This window comes from Polypterus senegalus, chromosome 1 (genome assembly GCF_016835505.1).
Source record: "Polypterus senegalus isolate Bchr_013 chromosome 1, ASM1683550v1, whole genome shotgun sequence".
Lineage (NCBI taxonomy): Eukaryota > Metazoa > Chordata > Cladistia > Polypteriformes > Polypteridae > Polypterus > Polypterus senegalus.
Genome location: NC_053154.1, coordinates 333,069,725 through 333,090,922, shown reverse-complemented (window position 1 = coordinate 333,090,922; position 21,198 = coordinate 333,069,725). Strand labels below are relative to the sequence as shown.

The window sequence follows — 21,198 nt, the reverse complement described above, 5'->3', positions numbered from 1 at the left end:
TGCTTGACCAGAGTTACATTTTTTTTTAAACTAATTATTAAAGTTTGTCCCGTTTCACTACTATGTGGGCAGAGCTGCGGGGCATAGCTAGTACAATATAAAATATTTAAATACTAAGAGCAACAACCGCTTTAATATACTGGTACAGAATACCCATCAAGTAGTCACCCAACAAGTATTGGCATTCATAAATATCAAAAATACCACACAGGGTTGAATGTTAATGTGTGGCAGAGATGAGGGTCCCCACAATGTAACAACAAAAGAGGGTTTGTAATCTTGAGGGGTTAAGGAATTTCAGAACAGGGTTTTTATAAAGAACTAGCCATGTGCGCGTACATTGCGCGTGTTAAAGTTGTCTGTGAAGGGCTCCCTGTTTAAACGCGGCTGCCAGTCGTGAACTGGGCCCTTCGTCGCACAGCATTATGATTTTTTATAAGGGAAACAAAATTACAAAAGAAAACCCTTGGATATTGATTCGATAGGAATCACTATTCGAATAGTAATTATGTGGTGGTGTGGGAGCATTTCTGCTTCTGTCCGTTCACAGTCTGTCTCGTTTTCACGACGCGATCGTTTCCTCTCACGATGTCTTCTCAACCTTTCTCCAATCTCGCAGGTTGATTTGTGGCAATCCAAAGAGTAAGGCTATATACACGGAGCAATGGTTATAAAAGGGGGACACATAGGTATCCAGGCTCTTTAAAGCATAAATAGGGATCACTTCACTGACATGTGAGCAAGCCACGGTACAACTGTGAGACGCGCAGCACTCGCCGGCTACAACGTAACAATAATAATTTCCAGAACGTGCTGTTACGTTGTCATTCATTGTACCGACTGTCTTTCTTTCATTCATATGTTACGTAGGCACGTACCTTTTATCTTCACCAATCTCATTCTCTAACCAGCGTAACACTGTCCACCACCCCCTTCGTGAGTAACAACAACGTACTAAACTGGAAGGTGGTCTACAGATGTGTGGAATTCACAGACAAACAAAGATCAAGATCTAAATGAAGATTCTTTAGTTAATTTAAAGCACAACAATTTGTTTAGTTTGAATGTCTGTGTTTTGAGGTGTGACTGGCGTACTGCAGTCTTCAGTAGTATAAGCCTGGAGGAGATTCTTAATGCAGTGCCTGTGTTTTAGCTGTCTCTCTACTGCCATCTAGTGCTTCTTTTAATACATTCGCGGACAAACAAAGGTCAAGATCCAAATGAAGATTATATATAGAGATGGCATATCATGGCCTTCCTGATTTATCTTTGCATGTGCACACTCTAAATTTATTCTGACATTTTCTGTCCAGTAATTGACAACTACTGATAAAAATCCAAACAAGACAAACATTCACACATTATTGTATCTGTACTGTTAAAGTAGTGAATTCCAAGAGGTGGAGTGGTGGCTCTGAGGCTAGGGATCTGCACTGGCAATCGGAAGGTCGCCGATTCAAATCCCGTAAATGCCAGTAGGGACTCTGCTCTGTTGAGCCCTTAACCGACAATTGCTGAGCGCTTTGAGTAGTGAGAAAAGCGCTATATAAATGCAAAGAATTTTTAATTATTAAGAGAATTCCAGATATTTCCATTGTAGTAGTAGGGTGTTGTACCGTGTTAGCCATTAAGGAAACAATGAGAATTCAAGCCAAATGACCCTTTTTATTGGCTAACTAAAAAGATTACAATATGCAAGCTTGGCAGGAGGCTCGGGCCCCTTCTTCAGGCGAGATGGAATAATAATAATAATAATAATAATATCACCATTGAAACAAAATCTTCAAAGTAGTTTTTGTTAAAAAAAAAAATATGCTTTTAAAGTCTGCTGTCCGCGATCCCCTGTCATGTCTGTAAGATTTCATATTTGCATCATTAGCTGGTTACAAAGACATTACTGAAGAGCAGCAGATGAATCAAATGATTTCACCGTCAAATGTCACAAACTCCCGGTGCTTTCATTTTCCAAATCTCTCCCTCCTCCTTTTTTCCTCCCTAAAAGCTTCCTGTGTGAAAACAAACTTGTCAGTTTTATGTTGCTCCTTTATTTCGGAACTCCTCTGTTTTGCAGTGAGAGATCACCCTTTGTTATTTCTCATGGCAAGATATTGACTTGTGCCGTCATCACCTGCACTCAGTAAATTTATAACTGTGAGACGGCATTGCGTTCTTCAGCGTGCCATTCAGATATACGAGGGGTTTGATTTCATTTACGGGTTACACTAATGAATGGTAGATTGCCTTCAAAAGCCAAACAAATGACAAATTCAATCTTCGCAGATAAAAATTTAGCAATGAAGTCCGCCGTTTTGCTTGTCTTATTAACTGAAACACATCTCTGTTAACACAGCACACATCATATTAAATCGGAAGATGTGCCTTATCTTTCCAAACACAGACACTAAATAAATCTTATTCTGGTAATAACATTTGAGCAACTCGCATCATCGCTGGAGTGAACAAGCCAGACAGCCACTTTGTTTGATGCTTGCCACAACAGCTGTTGGCACTGCCAGTCCTCCCACGGCCCGACACACGTAATTGTGGATGCCTGCAGAGTCCCCCCCCCTCACGACCCTCAACCGTATACACTGGTTAGAAAATGGATGGCTGCTTGGACTGATGGACATCTCTTCAAGTGTTCATTACAAACAGAGAATGAACGTGAAGCCTCCATTCGTTTCATCGGGACAGTGTTAAAAGCGATTAATCTCGTTATCTTTCACCTCCACTTATAAATGCGTGGCAATGCAAGTTAATCCATTAAACTTCATTTGATCAATCATAATTAATTTTGCTCTCAAAGCACCGATTCCACAATGGGGTCAAAGTGGCAATAATGCGATCCTGTGTGTGCTTTGCTTTGGGTTTTTTTTTTGTTGTTAACAATAAGTGTGATTCCTCCACTTGCATGAAAACAAAGCATTTCTAGGCAATTTAACAATGAAGTACGCAGTTTTGATTGTCCTGCTAACTGTGTGTTTCGATTACACGTCTTGGATTTTCTTTGCACCATGTGTTGATGCGGTGTCAGCCATTTATATGTGTCGTTTCTTGTATTTTAGAGGCTTCAGAAGTAATTCATCTACCTGCCGTCACACTAGTGCAGTACTGACTTACACCAAGTACTCTGATACTACCAACACTGGGGGGAAAAAAAAAAAAAAACACAAATTGGGTGCCACTCCATTTTTGAAACTCTGGTATCAAAATAGTACCAAAATATCAGTTCTTGCAACGTCTATCTATTAAAGGGTACAACAGGTTGAGAATCAGCCTGGAAAATAATTTAGGTATTAACACAAGTAAATATAATCTTAGTATGAACTTTTAAAAGCATTAAACTTTTACACACGGGTATCAGGTATGCTAAGCAAATAGTTCAATAAAGGCACATGCCACAAGTCTTTTTGAATTGAGCTCAGAGAGAAACCACCAATATTTAATAAACCAAAAGGTCAGAGAAGGGGGAGAATGATGAATGGAGACCACCCGAGGTCAGAGAAGGGGGAGCTCCTGCCAGTTGAGGGCCGGTTAGGAAACGACGGAAGGAAGGAATTATGAGGGACAAGGTATGAGGAATATTGGTGGGGTACAGAAGGGGTCTGGAAGAGGCCAGCTGGAGTGGGCAGTCAGAAGAAGTCGTAGTGATAAGAAAGGATTATATAAACTCTAACTTTTGGTTTGTTCAGGGCTCGGCTCAGTTTGGCCTAATTGGGTCGAGTCCACGTTATTGTTTATTGCAAAAACCCAATTGCCTATCCTTCGACTCCTAGAGCCTTCATTCAAGGCGAGAATCTCCGGTGCATTTTACGCTCCAACAGAAGCCGCACACAGCTGGCTTGGCTTGGGGCCAAAGGTCATGCAGTCTGAGCCCTGGTCAAGTGACATCGTGACAGTCCTCGGCCTGCCATGAGCATGCACAACTCCGTTTTCAGTGTCCAGTCTCTGGCTAAGCAGAAGATGGCAACTTCTAGCTGGTCCATCTAAGGCAGCAGTTCTCAACATTTCTAGTGCAGCGACCCTTTAATACAATTTCTCATGCTGCGGCGACCCCAACCATAAAATTATCATCGTTGCTACTTCATAACTGTAATTTTGCTACGGTTATGAATCATAATGTAAATATCTGATATGCAGGATGTATTTTCATTGTTACAAACTGAACATAAAGAGTAGTGATTAAGAACAAAAACAATATGTAATTATATATTGTGAAAAATTCATTTCTAATTACAAATAAATGAAATTGTCTTTATGACTTATGTTTGTTTGTTGTTCTTCATTGTGTATTGAGCTGTATTCACCGTATTCATGTTGTAGACTTGGGTAACAGTCTTAATATAACGACAGTCAACTACATTGCTACAAAATTGTTTTACGACAGTACGCGTACAAAGCCAACGTCCGTGCGAAGGTTGAGGCTGCTTCTTTCTCACCAGATCAGAAATTCTCGGGGCAGTCTTTGCAAGAGTACAACGAAGATCATCGTCTACAACAAGTCTCCTTCTCTATTTAGACCTGACAACCAACAAGCTGGAAACCCGGTTTCACAAAGATATGTTGTTGGAAACGGAGGAAGTGCGTAAATCCCCGCAATGGCCCGACGTTACATAATGTCACGCCGTTTGACGTACAGTAATGTAAACAGTTAAAAATAATAAAGTTACGACAATTAAAATGTTTGAAATTATTCTGATTCAATTTTCTGCAACATCTATCCTCGAATGACAATTATAGTAAAAAAACTAATAACTACCAATGGAAAAAACTGTACAACAACAAGTTTTGCACATTAGAATAGACAAAAGCCATATTTCCAATGGTCTTAGGCGACCCCTGGCAAATCGTCATTCGACCCCCAGGTTGAGAACAGCTGATCTAAGGCAACATTGCATACAAAGTGTCAAACTGTCAATTTATGACAGCAGCCAAAGACCACCAGGAGGCAGCACATCCACACTGGCTCAGAAGGAGGAAAGCAGGACGACAAGTAGAACTTGAGGCCATCTGAGAAAGTGCCAACTTGTACTCTCCTCTGTATGCCCAGAGGACCCTCTTCTCAGCTTCAGATCTGATAACCTGTACTACTGAAGTGTTAAACTCAATTCCAGTAAAAGCAGAGTCAAGTGAAAAATAGGAAACAAAAGAAGGGGGCTGTTGAGGGTCCTGGCATCCAATTAAGAAAATGAGGACTGTCAGCCAATCGGGAAGCGGAAGCTGCAACAAGGGTCACACGGCTTCAGAGTGAGCCGAGCACGGAGGTCACCACAGATCAGAAAGCTGCTGCACACCACGGAAGAGCTCAGAAGTGGGGGTGCGGAGGGGCTCGCTCAAGACCGCTTTGTGACGGACCATACGCAGTCAAGACAGCGCGGAAAGTGTTGACAGTTCTCATTCTTCCGGATCTCTGCCTTGCACCCTCCACTGAGAGGACACCCTGCCAGCATGGGCACACACACACACACGCACTCCCCCACAATTCACAGTGACGCTCCGCGCCAGAGCTGCATGCTGTCGCTGAACGCCTACACGCCGAGGGAACGATCGGCTGGAAAGACAGCCAAACAGCGGAATGAAGGAACAACGAGAGGGAAGGATGGGAGAGCCGCTTCAACCATGGAGACGCTCCCTGTGCAGTCCCAGGCCCTGAGGCCCAATCATACGAAGCACTGAAATGGAGTGGGGGGCTGTAACGGCTGGTCATTTGTTCGATCGGCTCATCATCCCTCCTGCATGTGCAGTCACAGAGAAGGAATTCGAGTACTGGCTTTACTTTCACATCGGGTTCTCCACATTTCACAGCCTCCATCCTGTTCTCATAGTCTGCCTCACTGCCTAAGATGCCGGGGACAAAGATGGTGACACAAGTGACACGCTTAGAAGGAACAAGAGAGTCCCCATGCAGCCATCACCACATAGCCTGGAGATTTGGCCTCAGCCCGACTCCAAATCACCAAGGGCTGGAGCTTCCTGGAGTGGACTTTAATTGCGCCTAAAGATCGCGCCACAGTTCATGGGCATAGAAAGGGTTGGCATGGAAGGCTGAGGGTGCAGGGAATTTAGATAAACTAAGTGTTTGGTTCTCCTTCATTTTTAGCGGTTGGCATTTGAACTTCTACTCCTAATTGTACCATCCAGATGAGTGACAAGTGTCCCACCGCCTATATGGTGCCCAGCGGCCGCCTCTCCCTGCGGCACATTGTTTCACGGCTTGCAGGGCCTCTACTGTTATGCAGCACACATTAGCTGGTGGGTGGTGAAGAGGTCAGAGAGAGTGAGGAGGATTAGGGGCCCAACTCTTTATAAAAGATGTCCGGGGATCTTTCATGAGCTTTAGGGCTCATCTGAAGGATGGCATAGTGGCTGAAAGGAGATGTTACAGACCCATGAGGCTCTCCACCGGCTGACCAGATCAAATGTTCACCTCAAACCCCTAGATTACCATTCACACTCCATGGGAAGTGGTCAGAATGTACTGGGGCGGCATAGAGGAATGGAGACAAGAGGGGTCAACACACAACTGATCTGCAGGTCCCAAAAAAAAAATAAAGTTGACAACACGCCGACGCAGAGAGAAATGTCAACACAACGTCAGAGTAGCAGGGTGACTAATTCCATAAACACATGGCTCTCACTCGCCCGGCCCGCCGTCACACTGCACTCTTTAGGAAGGACAGGTTACAGCAAACAAAGGGAGCCGCATTCCAGCGGTAAGGTGTGCCTGAAACTCCAGACCTGGACGAGGGGGGAGTGGTGGTGGTGGGCTGGTGTGTGCCAGCGTTTTTAGTGCAAAGTCCGATGAAGCTCTGGGCCTGCAGACTGGGCCTGCAGACAGCACGTGAAGTGAACGCACACACACACACACACACTCACTCCGTCTCTCTCTCTCTCAGCCCCACAACAGGCACGTCTGCAGCACTGGCGCCCTCAGCAGACCTCATACAGGAGTGTCAAGCAAGGCAGTTCAGGGGATGGCAGAATCCCAGACACAGACTGATAGCCCCCCTCCACAGCCAAAGAAAGACACGATGAGATGAGATGAGACAAGAGACGGACTTTTCCCCGTTGGCTCTTTTTTGCTTACTATGGAAACAAGGAAATGAGACTAAATGTCCGGCTGCACAAAAAACAAAAGGCAAGAGAAGAGGAGGAGGAGACGCAGCGGTAAGGACTGCAGCACCTGAACTCACCTGTACGGCACCTGATAAAACGGGTGTCCCGATGGCCTCCACATGTCCGCAGCCTCGTCTTCCTCCCCAGGAGCTGCAGGATTCTGCGGTAGTGGAGGCAAATCCTCATTTAGTCAGCTTCCCACCAGGCGAGTCGCGTGGAGGCGGCAGCAGTGGCACGCCAGCTACGACCCACGGCAGCTCCCGCTTCATTCAAAGGCAGTTTAGGAAGGACGGCGCTCGCTCTCATGACATCACGACTGGATTCGAGTATCTGCTCCTCTGCGAGCCGGAGATGCCTCATTCCTCTCTCGCTCGCTCGCTCGCTCTCTCTCTCTCTCTCTCTCTCTCTTGCTCGACCGCTCGCCTCGTAACAGCAGACTGGCGTTGGCGGCTCGCCAGCCACACACAGGATTCATGACCAGGGGCTGCACGGCATCGTCGGAGCTCCAGCTCTCTCTGCAATGATCTGCAGACTGGACAGGACAGCACTGATGGATGGGCAAACCGATGGAGCAGAGGAGTCCATCACTTAACCTCATGTACTGCTAGCCAAAGCACGTCACACTAGACCACCTGTAAGCGTCAGGCCAGGTACACAAATCGACAGCCTTGAATTCTGGGAGGATTTCTGTGTGCGATTTGTCACAGCTCACAAGTCCCGAGAAGTTCTGGGAGACCACTGAGGTGCCCTCCACTTGTCATCACACAGAACAAGACATACCAAGGTATGTTATCGGGGGGTCCACTAACAAGAATGGCATCGAGGAAGAGGAGGGCTACCCCTTCTGCAGGGAGAGGAAGACCACAATAAGCAGATCCATCATCTACTGTATGAGCGCAATACACAAAACAAGACCTGGCACAGACCTCCATCTCTGGGTCCACCTTTCAAAACCTGGCTGAGCCCATCAAGCATTCACCAAAATGGGAGGACTTGGGGAGAGAGAGCACAAGATCCACCTTCAGATGCAACTTGCCTCCAAGTCCACTACTGCATGACCGTGTTTAGTTTATAAAGCGCCTTGTGATGTTGTGAACTCTGAACCACTGAATGGGAGGTGAACAGAAATTTGACACCAAGGCCACTACACCTCAGTGACAGGAGAGGCAAGTACAGCACGTGTCGCTCCCAGGTCCTCAGTCCCTGAGCACTTGCTGTTCGAGTCACACACACACACACACACACAAATCAAATGACTGCCCAAGTCATCTCACAGGGAGCCAAACTTGCGCAAGCATTGCGAGCTCTTTGCCGCTCAGCTCTCGCTTTACCTGTTCGCCTGTACGTTTCTCACACACACCTGCTCCTGGGTGCCTCAGCCAGGTTAGGCAGCGTCTGCAGACATCACCAGGCTGACATCCAAGCAGTTATGATTGAGACTGGCACAAAGATGGGAAGACAGACAGAGGGCACAAGGACCACCACTCAAGTGTTTGCCATCCTATAGTGTCTTCAAACACGACGTCTGACTCGCCTCTTGTTCAGCTGCACCTTTCCAGGTTTCTCTTTCAGTCAGAGAGACACTTGCGTCCTCGTTTCTACCGCTTTGTTTTGTCCGTCCATCTGTCTTCTGCTCCCCCTAATTTCAATGACGCGTCACAGAATTGCCAGGACTAGCAGTAGCAGGAGGCGTCACATTGCAGCGGTTCCCAAACTCGCCACTGGCACCCCCCTGTGGCTGCATGTGTATGTTACGACTAGTTTCCCAACCAGTCAAGTTTCCTCTGCTTGAATTTATTAATTAGACGGACTTTTTGTTCTTTTCTCTTATTCCGCATTCAGAAAAGGGCAATAACGTGATAATTACATTCATAGGAAAAGCAGAAACTGTCGTATTTTTTAAATTTATAGTTTTTACACATTGACTGCCAACTACAAATTGGGAGAATTTTCTGTTCCCCATGCCAGCTATGAGAAAATACATTTTTTGTTGCGAGCTTGCATTTAATTAAAATATCACCCTAATTTTACAAGTTGTCACTGTGACAACTCTCTTAACTCTCTTGTCGTTTTCCAGTTAATTCACCTTTTCCTTTCAAGGCCCCATCACACTACACAAGTTTACCAGCGGTTGTCAGTCACGGGCGTCATTCAGCGAGTCGGAGACCGTCGAGGTACAAATCTGTGGCTGGCAGTCGTGTAGTGTGACCTGCCCAGCGACTCGATCCATCCAGTCCACGACTCACTTGGCAAGTTTGATTTTGTTTGGAGTCTTGGGGGGCAACTCTTTTGTAGTATTTGAGGCCAATGAGTGTTCGGCTGGAAGTACAATAAATATAATGAAACTATTAAGGAATGTTTGGGCTTTGGACCTCACAGACACCACAGACACAAGAGGCTCGTCTTCCTGAGGTCTCGTGTTTTATGTACCACAATAGAATGGGCAGAGATTGCGACTGAACTCTCCTTACCTGGAAAGCATTCGTGCCACACCCGCTCTGTGAGGCAGCAGGTTACGGGCTGTCAGAAAAAGGGCCGAGCTGACGGTGCTGGAAAGTCGTCGCAGAATTGTGTGCTCTGGTCGGGCCCTGCAATGCAGGTTGTGTAACGCGACATCCTCAGGCAATGAGAGCAGCAACTGCAGTCACCAAGTCTGACTTCCCCTCCCGACCACTGAGGTATTCTTCATGTCACTTTGTTTTGCTACTGCAGCCTTTTGCGACTGTCCTTCAGAGATCTGCTACTCCTTTGGGGCTGATGGTATGGACTTGGGTCACTGAATTGGTTCCAGCTGCTTGGTGGCTGAATTGTTGTAATCTGTTATATAAAATGTATCCTCTTGCGGTGGGCTGGTGTCCCGCCCGGGGTTTGTTTCCTGGGATTGGCTCCCGCAGTACCCCCCGTGACCCTGTAGTTAAGATATAGCGGGTTGGATGATGGATGGATGGATGGATGGATGGAAATATATCCTGTTAGTTCAAAATTGGCCTTTCTGAACTGCATTTCAAGTTTCTTCATTTTTTTTTTGGTCACATTTGACTAGTCTTGTATAATAATATGCACATCTGGAGACCACCATTAGGGACACATGCTTAAAAGTGGGTGGGAACTGACAGACGGCTCACAAAGCGTCACTTTTCTAAACCAATCCAACGTGAAGGCAGCACACGGAGATTATGAACTGCAAAGATCAGAGATGTTCTCATTAATCTGGTCCAGCAAGCTTCTGTTAACAATGTCCTGTCCATTGTCGGAAAGTCTCCTAAAAAAATCCCCATTAGACATATAAACGTGTGCAGAGAACTCATTAGACGCCTCAAAAATAAACAAGTGAAACACCTTGCAGCGGCATCAGATTATGCCTTGGCATTCAACAGGCGAGCGGTAAACGTGAATGCCGTGTTGCCACAGGGGCTGCGTGTGCTCCCTGATGTTCACCGGTAGGTGTCGATGTCGGCTTAAAAGACCCTACAGCTGTATTTGTGAAAATATCAACAGAAAACTACGCACTTGAAGTAAACGGCGTGCCACACTCCGTCAAAAGCACCGGCGAGTACCGAGAACACAGAGCCGCATGGAGGTGCAGATTTCAGTACTCAAAACACCCAAATCCACAAGGAGACTCGGAGGAAGGCTGCACCACTTCCGCCTTCTGACCGCACGTCCAAATGACTAACATGACCGTCTAAACACAAATGCAAACGTGCCACAACAGAACGGCCGCAGGCTTTTTACACGTTATAAAGCACATCCACAGACCACAAGGCCTAACTGAACTCCACTTGCTGTTGTGTTTTCCAGTGAAATCAGTAATGGCGCACTGCATGCTATACACTTGACTTGAGCGTTCCTAGTTTTCATCCTCTTTCTTTTTCTGTATGTTTGCCCTTCTTTTGCTCAGAGGTTGATGCGCTTCATCCTTCCTGAGCAGCTCTTCTCTTCTCCTCCCTAGCGGTCTGCTTCGTCTCTTTCGTCAGCGTCTTTTCGCGTTAAAACTGATTGAGTCCGTGTTTGTGTTGCAATCACTTAATGTTTTTTTTTATTTTTTCACTTAAGCTGGCACTTAAGTCTTCAGTCTGCCTCAAGAATGACTTAAGATATGAAGGGGAAGTGATGGCGAAGGTGGTAGGGAATGAGAACGGTGCCCGTACATATGAGCCGCACAGCCACCCTCGAGAGTTGATTCTACGATAACATAAAATAAAAAGAGGAATAACCTTGGAGGTCAATCACCACCCCGAAAGCAGATAGTAGATGTCACTTAATATTTTATTTGTGTACCAAATTTCAGGTCAAATCGGTCAAACCAGTTTGCGAGCTACCGGTGATTTAAAATCCAGGACAGACAAACAGACAGCCATGGTAGCGTATTCTATATAAAGAGGTAAAATCATGGGGAGCTGTGGTGGTCTACGTGCGTCTGTCTGTCTGCTGTTACTACAACATACAAAATAATTCTGAAGTTTCACTTACCTCATGCTATTGAACTCCTAAATGAACAGCAGCAGTTGTCGCTTTTCAGTTCCTTTCAGCGTCAAGGCCTTTATTCACTTTTCTTTTACTCTCTCCCTGAACCCTGACGGTTTAGTTTAGTGCACGGACTGAAGAAATTTGGGCTGGGTGTTTCAAGCAGAAGCCGTCCGAGTGTAGCCTTAGCATTGCCAGATTTCACCGCTGTTCACTACAGATTTTTAAGGTGCGTCACCAGACACGTCTCCTCAGTCACTTCTGGCGCCGCATGCCTACAAACTTACTAAATGGAGCTCCACCAGGACTACCAGCCAAAGAAGGAGCAACATAAGGCACAGAGTGTGGTCTGCCCCTAGAGGGCACTGCAGCCTTTTGGTTTACTGTAGCTGAACTCCCGATTACCAACAATTAAAAACTGGCCAGTGCTTGAATGACAAAGAGTAGGACCTCAGTGTGAAGAGGGCGCAGAGTCAGGGACTCGATTCCCCAGCGTGCTTCTGCAGAGGACCTTAGTGTCCTGGTGGGAGTTGTGCTGATCTCACAAAGTGGAGGACGCCATGCACTCTGCATTAGTGAGGAAGCCCATGCAAGGTCCTCTAAAGACGGCCTGACTTTGTGTCACCTCTGCTGCCCCTCAATGTGACACCGCTCTGGCTGCTTGGTGCACATCAAGGGATTGAAGGCCCAAAATGAGCAGCACTATGAAGGACTATTCTGAACACTAATGGGTCTTTATTGACATGCACAGAGTGTGTAGAATTTACACTCTTGTACCAAGTAGGTCACCATTAGCAGATGCTGCAATTAGAAGGCAGAACCACCATCGCTCCATCTGCTTTCTAAAGAGCCCCTCCAAAGAGAACTAACTACCTTACCTCAAAACCTCCGACATTGTTCAGGTAAGAAAGAACAAACTTGTTTTTCTGCTTCTCAGACTCCGTCAAAAAGCAGACTGGAGGCCCAGAAATGACCATCTCCAGTGGTAGACGGACCACCATTACCGGCTGCGTAAACGTCACCTGTATTCTTGCAAACACTTCCCATCTTTGAAGTCGTTCCTCCTATGCCTTAGCTCGGTGTCCTCGTGTTTGTGTGTGTGTGTGTGTCAGCCTCTCTTTCACAGCTGCTTTCTGCTTTGGTTGTGTTTGACTGAGCAACCAAAGCTGGACTGACCAATCAGACTGCTCAGTGGGACCCCCACACACACACTTTATTATACAGATAGAAAGATGATAAGGAGATCATAAACACTAAAGATTGGGGAACTAAATTAAAAAACGGCTACAATTTACCATGCTATTTCACCATAAACTGCGTAAATAAATAAAATGTGCAATATGACAATAATAAATGATGTTGGCATAACTAAATGTCATTAAATGTATGAATTATGTATTTTAAAAACACATTCAATTTCATGTTGCTTATGGTGCCATTGAAATAAAACTGTCAACTTCACACTTCAAGATCCAAAAGGGGCTTACTGATTGGCTGAGTAATTCTGGGGGACCCACCTCCAGCAGTGAGTGATGAGCCACTGGCATAGCGTAAAGTAAAGCGCCATAATAAGTAGGCAGAGTCAAAGATGTGACAGTGTGCAGCTATGGTGGGCACAAGTGCAAGAGAAAGCTGCCCAGAATGACTGCACAACAAGGCCAACATAAATCAAGAAGCTCTAAATTATTTATCGTGAGTTTGCATCCGAGGGGTGGCACTGTGGAGCAAAGGTAGGGCGACCGTCTCATCACAAAGGAGGTCTGACTCCTTATCTGTGTGGAAAATATGCAACGCTTGTATTGCCGATGTGAGAAATGGATGAAGAAAAGCCCCACGAATACATTTACATGTCAGCATTGAAGTTTAATGATTTGCTTCACCGTATCAAACCATTCATCAAGCACAGACGCACGCAGACTGATCCTGTTGGAGCTTCATTGTAGCTTACCATCACATGTTGATAGTAAACAACGATGCTGACATCACGTACCAAAGCTTGAACCACACGGGTGCTCACCCATAACATTGCTGGCACTGCAATTCGTGCACACGTCGCGTTTACTTCTGATGATGTGCTCAGAAGACGCGTCAAAGAATGCATGGCAGCCGCCATGATGCCTGCACATAAGTGTGCTGATTGTGAAGTATAAACCGGCCTTGACAGACCAAAGACACACAGGTTTGGTTGACTGGCAATGCCCAATTAGCCCCGATATACATTTGTGCGTGTGTGTGTGTGTGTGCACCCCAAGATTGGCTGCTGCCTTTTCCAAGAATTGCTACGGCCAAGTGTGCCCGATATGCTTACTAGGAGACGTTCCAGCTTCCTCCGTGATGCTGTTCTGGATAAGCACGTGTCTCACATGTGCACATGGCAGGCAGCTAAAGGGCTTGAATGAGTGTAATTTCGACCCAGACCAGGAGGTGGCGGAGTGTAATGACACTCTCACTTTTCTGCAAACCACTCACTGGAAATTCCACCTGGCCCTGATGACATCAATTCCGGTTCTGGCCGCTTTGACGTCACTTCCGGGTCTGAGCCTATGGATGAAGACCTTTCCAGTTCAGTCACTTCCTATACTGGCCTTTAAATCCACCACCTTTTCTCTATCCCCTCAGTTCTGTTCGGGACTCCAATCTGTACACATCAGTATAAATCCTTAAACATTTTGCAGCCAGGGAATAATATACGGGTGGCTGCCCCAAACCTTTCTGTGGCTCTTTTTAAATTTTTGTGACAACATGTTTAGAAGATGGAAGGATTGATGGTTGGATGGCACCCACATCTTAAGAGTCTGCTGTAAATGTGGCACTTGAGGGACGAACACCTACATCAATTCCACTGCTCATGTTAAGACTCAAAAAAATAACTCCAAGCACGGCTGCCATTTAACACATGAACTGCTAAATACAAGTTAACTCGTATTGACATTCAATACACAAAGAGGAGTTACGCCATAAACCAATTTCAGGGCTGTAGCGTCAAATCGGAGCAAACTTGTGAGTAAAACACAAACAGAGGGCAGCGGGCACCTGAAAAAAGTTCAGCAAGTTTATTACAGAACATTTCATTTTCATGTTTCCTTACTAGAATATTTTGGGTAACATTCATTTCTCACATATGCAGAATCGCATCCATCGATTGGCGTCTCACCACAGAAGCTGCAACATTCAATTGCAATTAATTGTACAACAACTGGACTTGCTGAACCCAGTCGACTTTTGGCACAGCGGACGTCCACAAACAATTTTCTGTTCCCTGCACCAACTCCACGGTAACTCAAATAGACTTCCTTATTCATTTTGATTGTGAATTTTCTTCAACAACAAAGTGCACTTAATTAGCACCATAAAACAACACCCTGACTTTTCATTGGTGCCAGGACCCCTCTATTCAACTGTGGCAGCCAACATGTTAATGGGGTCGAAGTAAATAAAGAGAAATTCACACTTGAGCCCATCAGCACCTCTGCTTTGTGGCCTTAGAGGGACGCAGAGCCCTCGATAAAGTCTGCCATGGAGCCACAACATTGCGTAGAGAGCTCAAAGCCAGCATACCCAGAATTAAATATATAAAACAAAACGTGGCATCGGGACAAATCATCCCATCCAGACAAGGAACGCTCCATTAAGAGCGGAAAAATGACTAAAATGTCTAAACTGTCAAGCGTGCGTCTCATTAGGTGACAAACTGCTCGCAGCGAGGAGACAGTGGAAGAGAGTGACTAATTAACAGCAGCCCGCCATGCCGCACACAGAGGACCACCCGAGCGAGCACTTCGGAACCATCAGGCAAGACAGACCACTGCCTCATTGTGGCTCAAATGCACATTTCGACACAGCATGGCACAAGCCAGAAAATAAAGGGGTACAGGCCGCCGTCCTCCTACACTCCCACAAAGCCAAATGAGGCCTCTGGGCTGACCGAGCAGTGAGCTCACAGAAGATGGTCACCCTCTGGACTGGCAGCTCATCTTTGCCCTGTTCCTCCACCACATGTCCTAACACACCTCAGCTCAGTGTGGCATCAGCTTCTTCTCAACGGCATACTTGATCTTCAGAAACGATGGCTGGCAGCCTGACACTTGGTGGGGTGAAGTGACATCGATACATTGGTCTTCAAGGACAGAAGAGGAGGCTGCCGTTTGCCAAGACAAAATGAGGACCTCTCAGAGTCACAGAGAAACTACAACCTGAAGGGCCTCCTACACCCACAGATCCTGCCCTTGCCCTCCTTAAGGCTGAATTATGCTTCTAGGTCGAGCCTACGCCGTAGCTACAGTATCTGAGGAGGCTGCGCCATCAAAAGCCGCTTATACTTCTGCATCACGCCACGCTGCTGGCACGTGCCTGAACATTAGTGGGCCACGTCTATAGCACACGAGGAAAGCGACCCATTAAAATGCAGGCAGTTTCTGCAATCCAGGATCACCGCTCCTCTCTAGCTACACATTTCCCTCTGTTTCCCCCGTTTTTATTTCCACCTTTTCATACATTCACCGATTCTCCACCAGAATACAAACGGAAAAGTCGTTACTAAAATGGCCAATCAGAGTCGTAGAGACCTCCTTAGGGTTCACCTTGATGCGACGCTTAATCACATTTCTGAAGAGGTGCAAGTCAGGCACACCAAAAGTGGGGTGGACCACATCATCGTCTTGACGCAGAAGTGTAAATCGGCCATTCTGAAGAAACAACGTGTCGGCGAACAAGAGGGTGGCAATAAGCGAGAGATGCCCTGCCTCCACAGCCAGGTGACACGATTTTTCAGGATATCTGGATACTAATTTGGGTAGAACTGTGGAGGACCAAAATCATTCAAACTGAGTGATTAGCACTGAAACTCAGGACCAGCCCGTGACAAAGGTGGATGGCAGGCTGTCAATGGATGGCATGGCCTTGTAGTCTTTCCGATCAGATACTGGCACACATAATGGGAGCAACATATGATTTAATGGACCTAACTGGGGATTTTGATTGCCTACTGGTATGCAGCACTCCATGGAAGTTCTAAGAAGTAAATGCAAATGTCGCAAAGCTGTGTCACGGACTCCGCTGGTACGAGTGGGCTGATTTGTGTCAATGTCATGTGAATTCTTAAGCAGCTCATACCAGGAAAGTAAAAACACAGCCGACCATCCAAGCTGGCGATATGCAGAGATCACGTCAAGTAACATTTTTAAAGTTGCAGCAGCTTCAGATATAAGCAGGAACAAACAATGGACAGGGCACAAGGTCATTGCAAGGCCCACTTGCACATAAAGCCAATTTGGAATTTCTAGTCAACCCAATTAACAGGACTTTAGTGGTGTGGGAGGAAATCCTAAACACAGGGTGGACGTAAGAAGTCCGACTAATAGGAAGTGGCCATTCGGTCCAGCAAGTTCTTCTGCTTAGTCCATAGCTACTGTAAGTTGTCCCAATATCTCATTCAGAAACATTTCAAGAGTTGGCAAGGTGTCTGCTTCAATTACACGACTTGGTTGTTGCTTCCAGATTCCTAAAAAGGAAGCGTCCTCCTTTTTAAATTTTGTCAAATATGTCAAACACTCCTCAATCAGGTCCTTACTAGTTTGACTTCGCTATCGACACCAGCTTTCTGACCTCCGTACCAGTGCCAAAGCGGTGCTGAAGTAAACCTCCAAACCTTCAAATCTTTGTGGCATGCCAATGGATGACAGCGTCTTCCCATCAGCCCCACCATACTCTGCTCGTCTCCCCCTTTGTGTGTCCAGTCCAAGTCGACTGTGTACGCTATACCAGTGTTTCCCAACAACTTGTTGGTGTCATTACCCAGTTTTTCACATGCCAGTGTGTTTGCACCCCATGGTGGTTTCCCCCACTATGATTTTAGGACATCCCATCAATAGGTGTTGGATTTTAGTAGTGTAGCCAGGTCATAACAGAAAGCATGCACTGGTACAGCATGTTGCCACACACAACAGAATAGCTCAGAATCACAGTTAGCAACCCTCCTGGCAAACACGCGGTCCAGTCCCAGCCCTTGGAAATGACCACCAGGTGTTACGTGGGCATCTCTTTGGCCTGGTCCAGCCACACGGGTCCACAACAAAAAGGATCCTGCGAGCGGGATCACCCTCGGGTAATCATGCCACATGGCCGTAGTGCCATAACTGACGCTCCTCCACAGTGCAGATCAAGTGCCTCATTCAGGACTCCACGAGCAACACAAAGTCAAACAGGCAGGCCCCAAGGACCCTTTGAAGAGACACACATGAAGGAGTCCAGACTTTGTCTCTCAGGTCACTGAATAGCATCCATGTCTCGCACCAAAATAGAGAAACAGCGTGGGATTAATAAAGTATCTATCGATCTATCTATCTATCTATCTATTCCCCAGACATAAATTTAGAGCAATCGTGTCAGCAAGGGAAGTGGGGCAAGTCAGGCACGATCATCAGAGCAGGGGGTCAGGAAAGTCACCCAGGTTTGGCCGTGACCCACTTGTTATGCTGCCGCTATGAACGGGCAGAGATTGTCTGAGCAGGGTTTAGTTGGGTCAGGGGTTTCGTCCAGGGCCAACCACGGCCCACCTGACATGCTTGCAATGGCCCAAAGACATAATGAACCCCTCTAGCCCCCACTCCACCAGCCATGTTTGCGCTTACCCTTCTTTTCTCTGCTCAGAAGACTGAAGGTTTAGATTTCCCACACTGTGCACACCAAGCCAAGAAGAACTTGGCAGCAAAAAGCCAAAGGCATTAATTCACAAAGCACGGCCATCAGCCCAAACATTCATTGTCCCTCAGTGTTGCGCCTGTGGATCACGATGGGCACACATTGTACAGAGTGGGTGTTTTCAAGCCCGCTAAAAACAAAGAAAACCGTTCAGCCTCTAGAGACCCTCACAGCACATGGAGCCGACAGGTCCCGCTTGTTAAAATTCGAGACGTAAAGGCGCACCTGACCCGTGGCTGCAGGACCGGACGTCCACACGCTCTACAGCTGACTTTACCTCGGCCTCCACTGCTCACTCCCAGGAGCACACGCCGTCTTTTCTGCTCACTACATCTTGTATTCCATTTGATCTGTGGGAATCTGACAATAAGCAATAGGACGTCTGACGCAATGCCTTGAAAGAAACGAGCTGCCGACCTGAAGGAAAGAAGGCAGGGAGCAAAGAGGAATGATGCATGAAAAAGATGGGATGGCGTCAGTGGGGAGCGCATTAACACACTTGTGCCTCAGGCTACATATTTGAAAGGAGAAACGTCAAGACGAGCTTCTGACAAAGACCTCGTCTCACCTCAACACATCCCACCTTCCCCACCAACATGCCTGCCACATGAAGCCCTCATGGTCGCTCACCTGAGTCCCCTCTTCAGCCTTTGCCCATACCGAGCCATGCCTGTTCTCCTGCGAATCCTCCACAAGCAACACCTGAAGCAAGTTGTCATCGTGCCACTAGCTGTCCGGTGACAACTGGGCCTGCAGCCTCTGTGCCATCTCCAAATGAACGGGAAGCTCATTAGGAAGAAAAATGACCGATGGCATGTCGGCAATGTCCAGTCGAGGCCAGTTCCTCCTACGAAGTGCGCCGATCACTGAAGCTTTTGTCCTTCAGATTATTTTTTTTTTCCTTCCCCCTTTGTCTTTCAAATATGGCTGTGTCACACAATCCCACATATTCAGCCCTTTGTTTCCAGGAGCCAAACAGTTGCTCAACATTCCCAACAAGTGAAAATTTGTTTTCATTCCTGCCAGCCACATTTGGACAGGGTGGAACACAAACAAACAAACACTCCAACATATGCCCAATGGTCACTCTGGCGGCTCGGCCTTCACCGTCAGTGGTCACAAAAAAAAAACGAGAACCACCAGGGAGTTGGCCAAGTCATCACCTGTACAAGTTTCTCCCTTCAAATCTGAGAGAAAATCTGAATCTCTAACCTCACCTATTAGACTTGACGGCTGCCTGCACAAACACACACACACACACACGACAAGCTGCGGCAGAAACCGCCAAGCACAGAGGCACCGAGAAACGTGTAAACCAGACAAAGTCTCAAGTCTTTAACCGCCCAAAAGACAAAAATTCTTACACAGCAACTAAATGCCAGCCTCGGATGCATCACAGCAATAATTTTGGACAAGAATTCAAAGAGAGGAAATGTACGGCCACCGGCCACTTTATTAGGTACGCCTTGCTAGTCCCGGGTCAGACCCCCTATTGCTTTCAGAGCTGCGGTACTTCTTCATGGAGTAGATTCAACAAAAGGTGCTGCAAACATTTCTCGGGGATTTTCATCCACATTGGCATGATAGCCTCAAGCAGCTGATGCACATTTGTTGGCTGCACATTCACGATGCGAATCTCCCGTTCCACCACATCCCAAAGGTGCTCTACTGGTTTGAGATCTGTCGATTGTGGGGGCCATTTTGAGTACAATGACCTCATTGTCATGTTCAAGAAACCAGTTTGAGATGATCTGAGCTTTGCGAGATGGTGCATTATCCTGCTGGAAGTAACCACTGGAAGATGGGCACGCTGCTGTCAAAAGGATGGAGACGGTCAGTAACAATACTCAGGTACGCAGTGGCATTGAAATGATGCTCAGCTGGTACTAAGGGGCCCAAACTGTGCCAAGAAAATACCCCATCACACCATTACATCACCAGCCTGAAGCGTTGATGCAAGGCAGGATGGATCTCTTCTTTCATGATGTTGATCCGACCACCCAAAGGTCGGTACAGAAATCGAGACTCATCAGGCTAGGTGACGTTCTTCCAAACTTCTGTTGTCCAGTTTTGTTGAGCCCTCAGTTTCCTGTTACCGTGGTCTCCTGATGTTGTAACCCATCAGCTTCAAGGTTTGACGTCTTGTGTGTTCAGAGCTGCTCTTCTGCACACCTTGGTTGGTTATTTGAGTTCCTGTTGCCTTTCTCTGAGCTCAAACCAGTCTGGCCATTCTCCTCTGACCACTGGCATGAATAAGACATTGAACTGCTGTTCTCCCTTTTCCGGACCATTCTCTGTGTGTGAAAATCCCAGTAGACCAGGCCAACTGGTACCACCAACCACGCCACGTTCAAAGTCACATCAGTCCCCTTTCTTCCCCATTCCGATACTCGGTTTGAACTCCAGCAGGTGGTCCTGACAACGTCTACATGGGTGCAGCCATGTGTGATTGGCTGATTAAAGATGTGCGTTAACAAGCAGTTGAGCAGGTGTACCCAATAAAGTGGCTCATGAGTGTAAATTGTAAGTTTGTGCCCAATTTATAGAGAAATCTAAGCCAACTTGTTGCATTTGTTGTCCTGCTCTGATAGTTACACACATCCGTCCATCAGTCTCTCCTATAACCCTTGTGTTCAACTCTTAAATTATTCTGAATTAATTAGGTGAATAGCATTGGTGACATGAATGGCCCGTTCTTGTCAAAACTGTTTTAACGTTAGGAATAAACTGTACTACTAATTTTATAAATGCAAGTGTGTCTGGATCATACCGTGCAATTGTCTATGCTGTGGTGAGCCCAGCTAGTAACATCACCTCAAGAGAGGCCCACCATATCAACTCCGTTACAGGACACCTCCTGGAGGTCGTAGTTAATATTTCAAACAAAGTTCAATAGAGAAATGTGACAATAACTAA

The 21,198-nt window shown here is 46.5% G+C and overlaps 1 protein-coding gene across 9 annotated transcripts in view; it reads right to left on the bottom strand.

The window, feature by feature from the left end:
• The window catches only part of plekha7b (pleckstrin homology domain containing, family A member 7b), a 294,855-nt gene that overhangs the window by 187,909 nt on the left and 85,748 nt on the right, over window positions 1-21,198 (bottom strand). Inside the window, exon 1 of one of the 9 annotated variants that reach the window (XM_039738657.1) lies at window positions 18,913-18,965. The exons of 7 other annotated variants lie outside the window; for them this stretch is intronic. In XM_039738657.1, coding sequence (XP_039594591.1) covers window positions 18,913-18,950 — 38 coding nt within the window. In that variant the 5' untranslated portion in view covers window positions 18,951-18,965. Of the gene's footprint in view, window positions 1-7,193; window positions 7,431-18,912; window positions 18,966-21,198 lie in introns of those variants that run through there. One more of the 9 variants, XM_039738690.1, reaches the window with a different exon arrangement.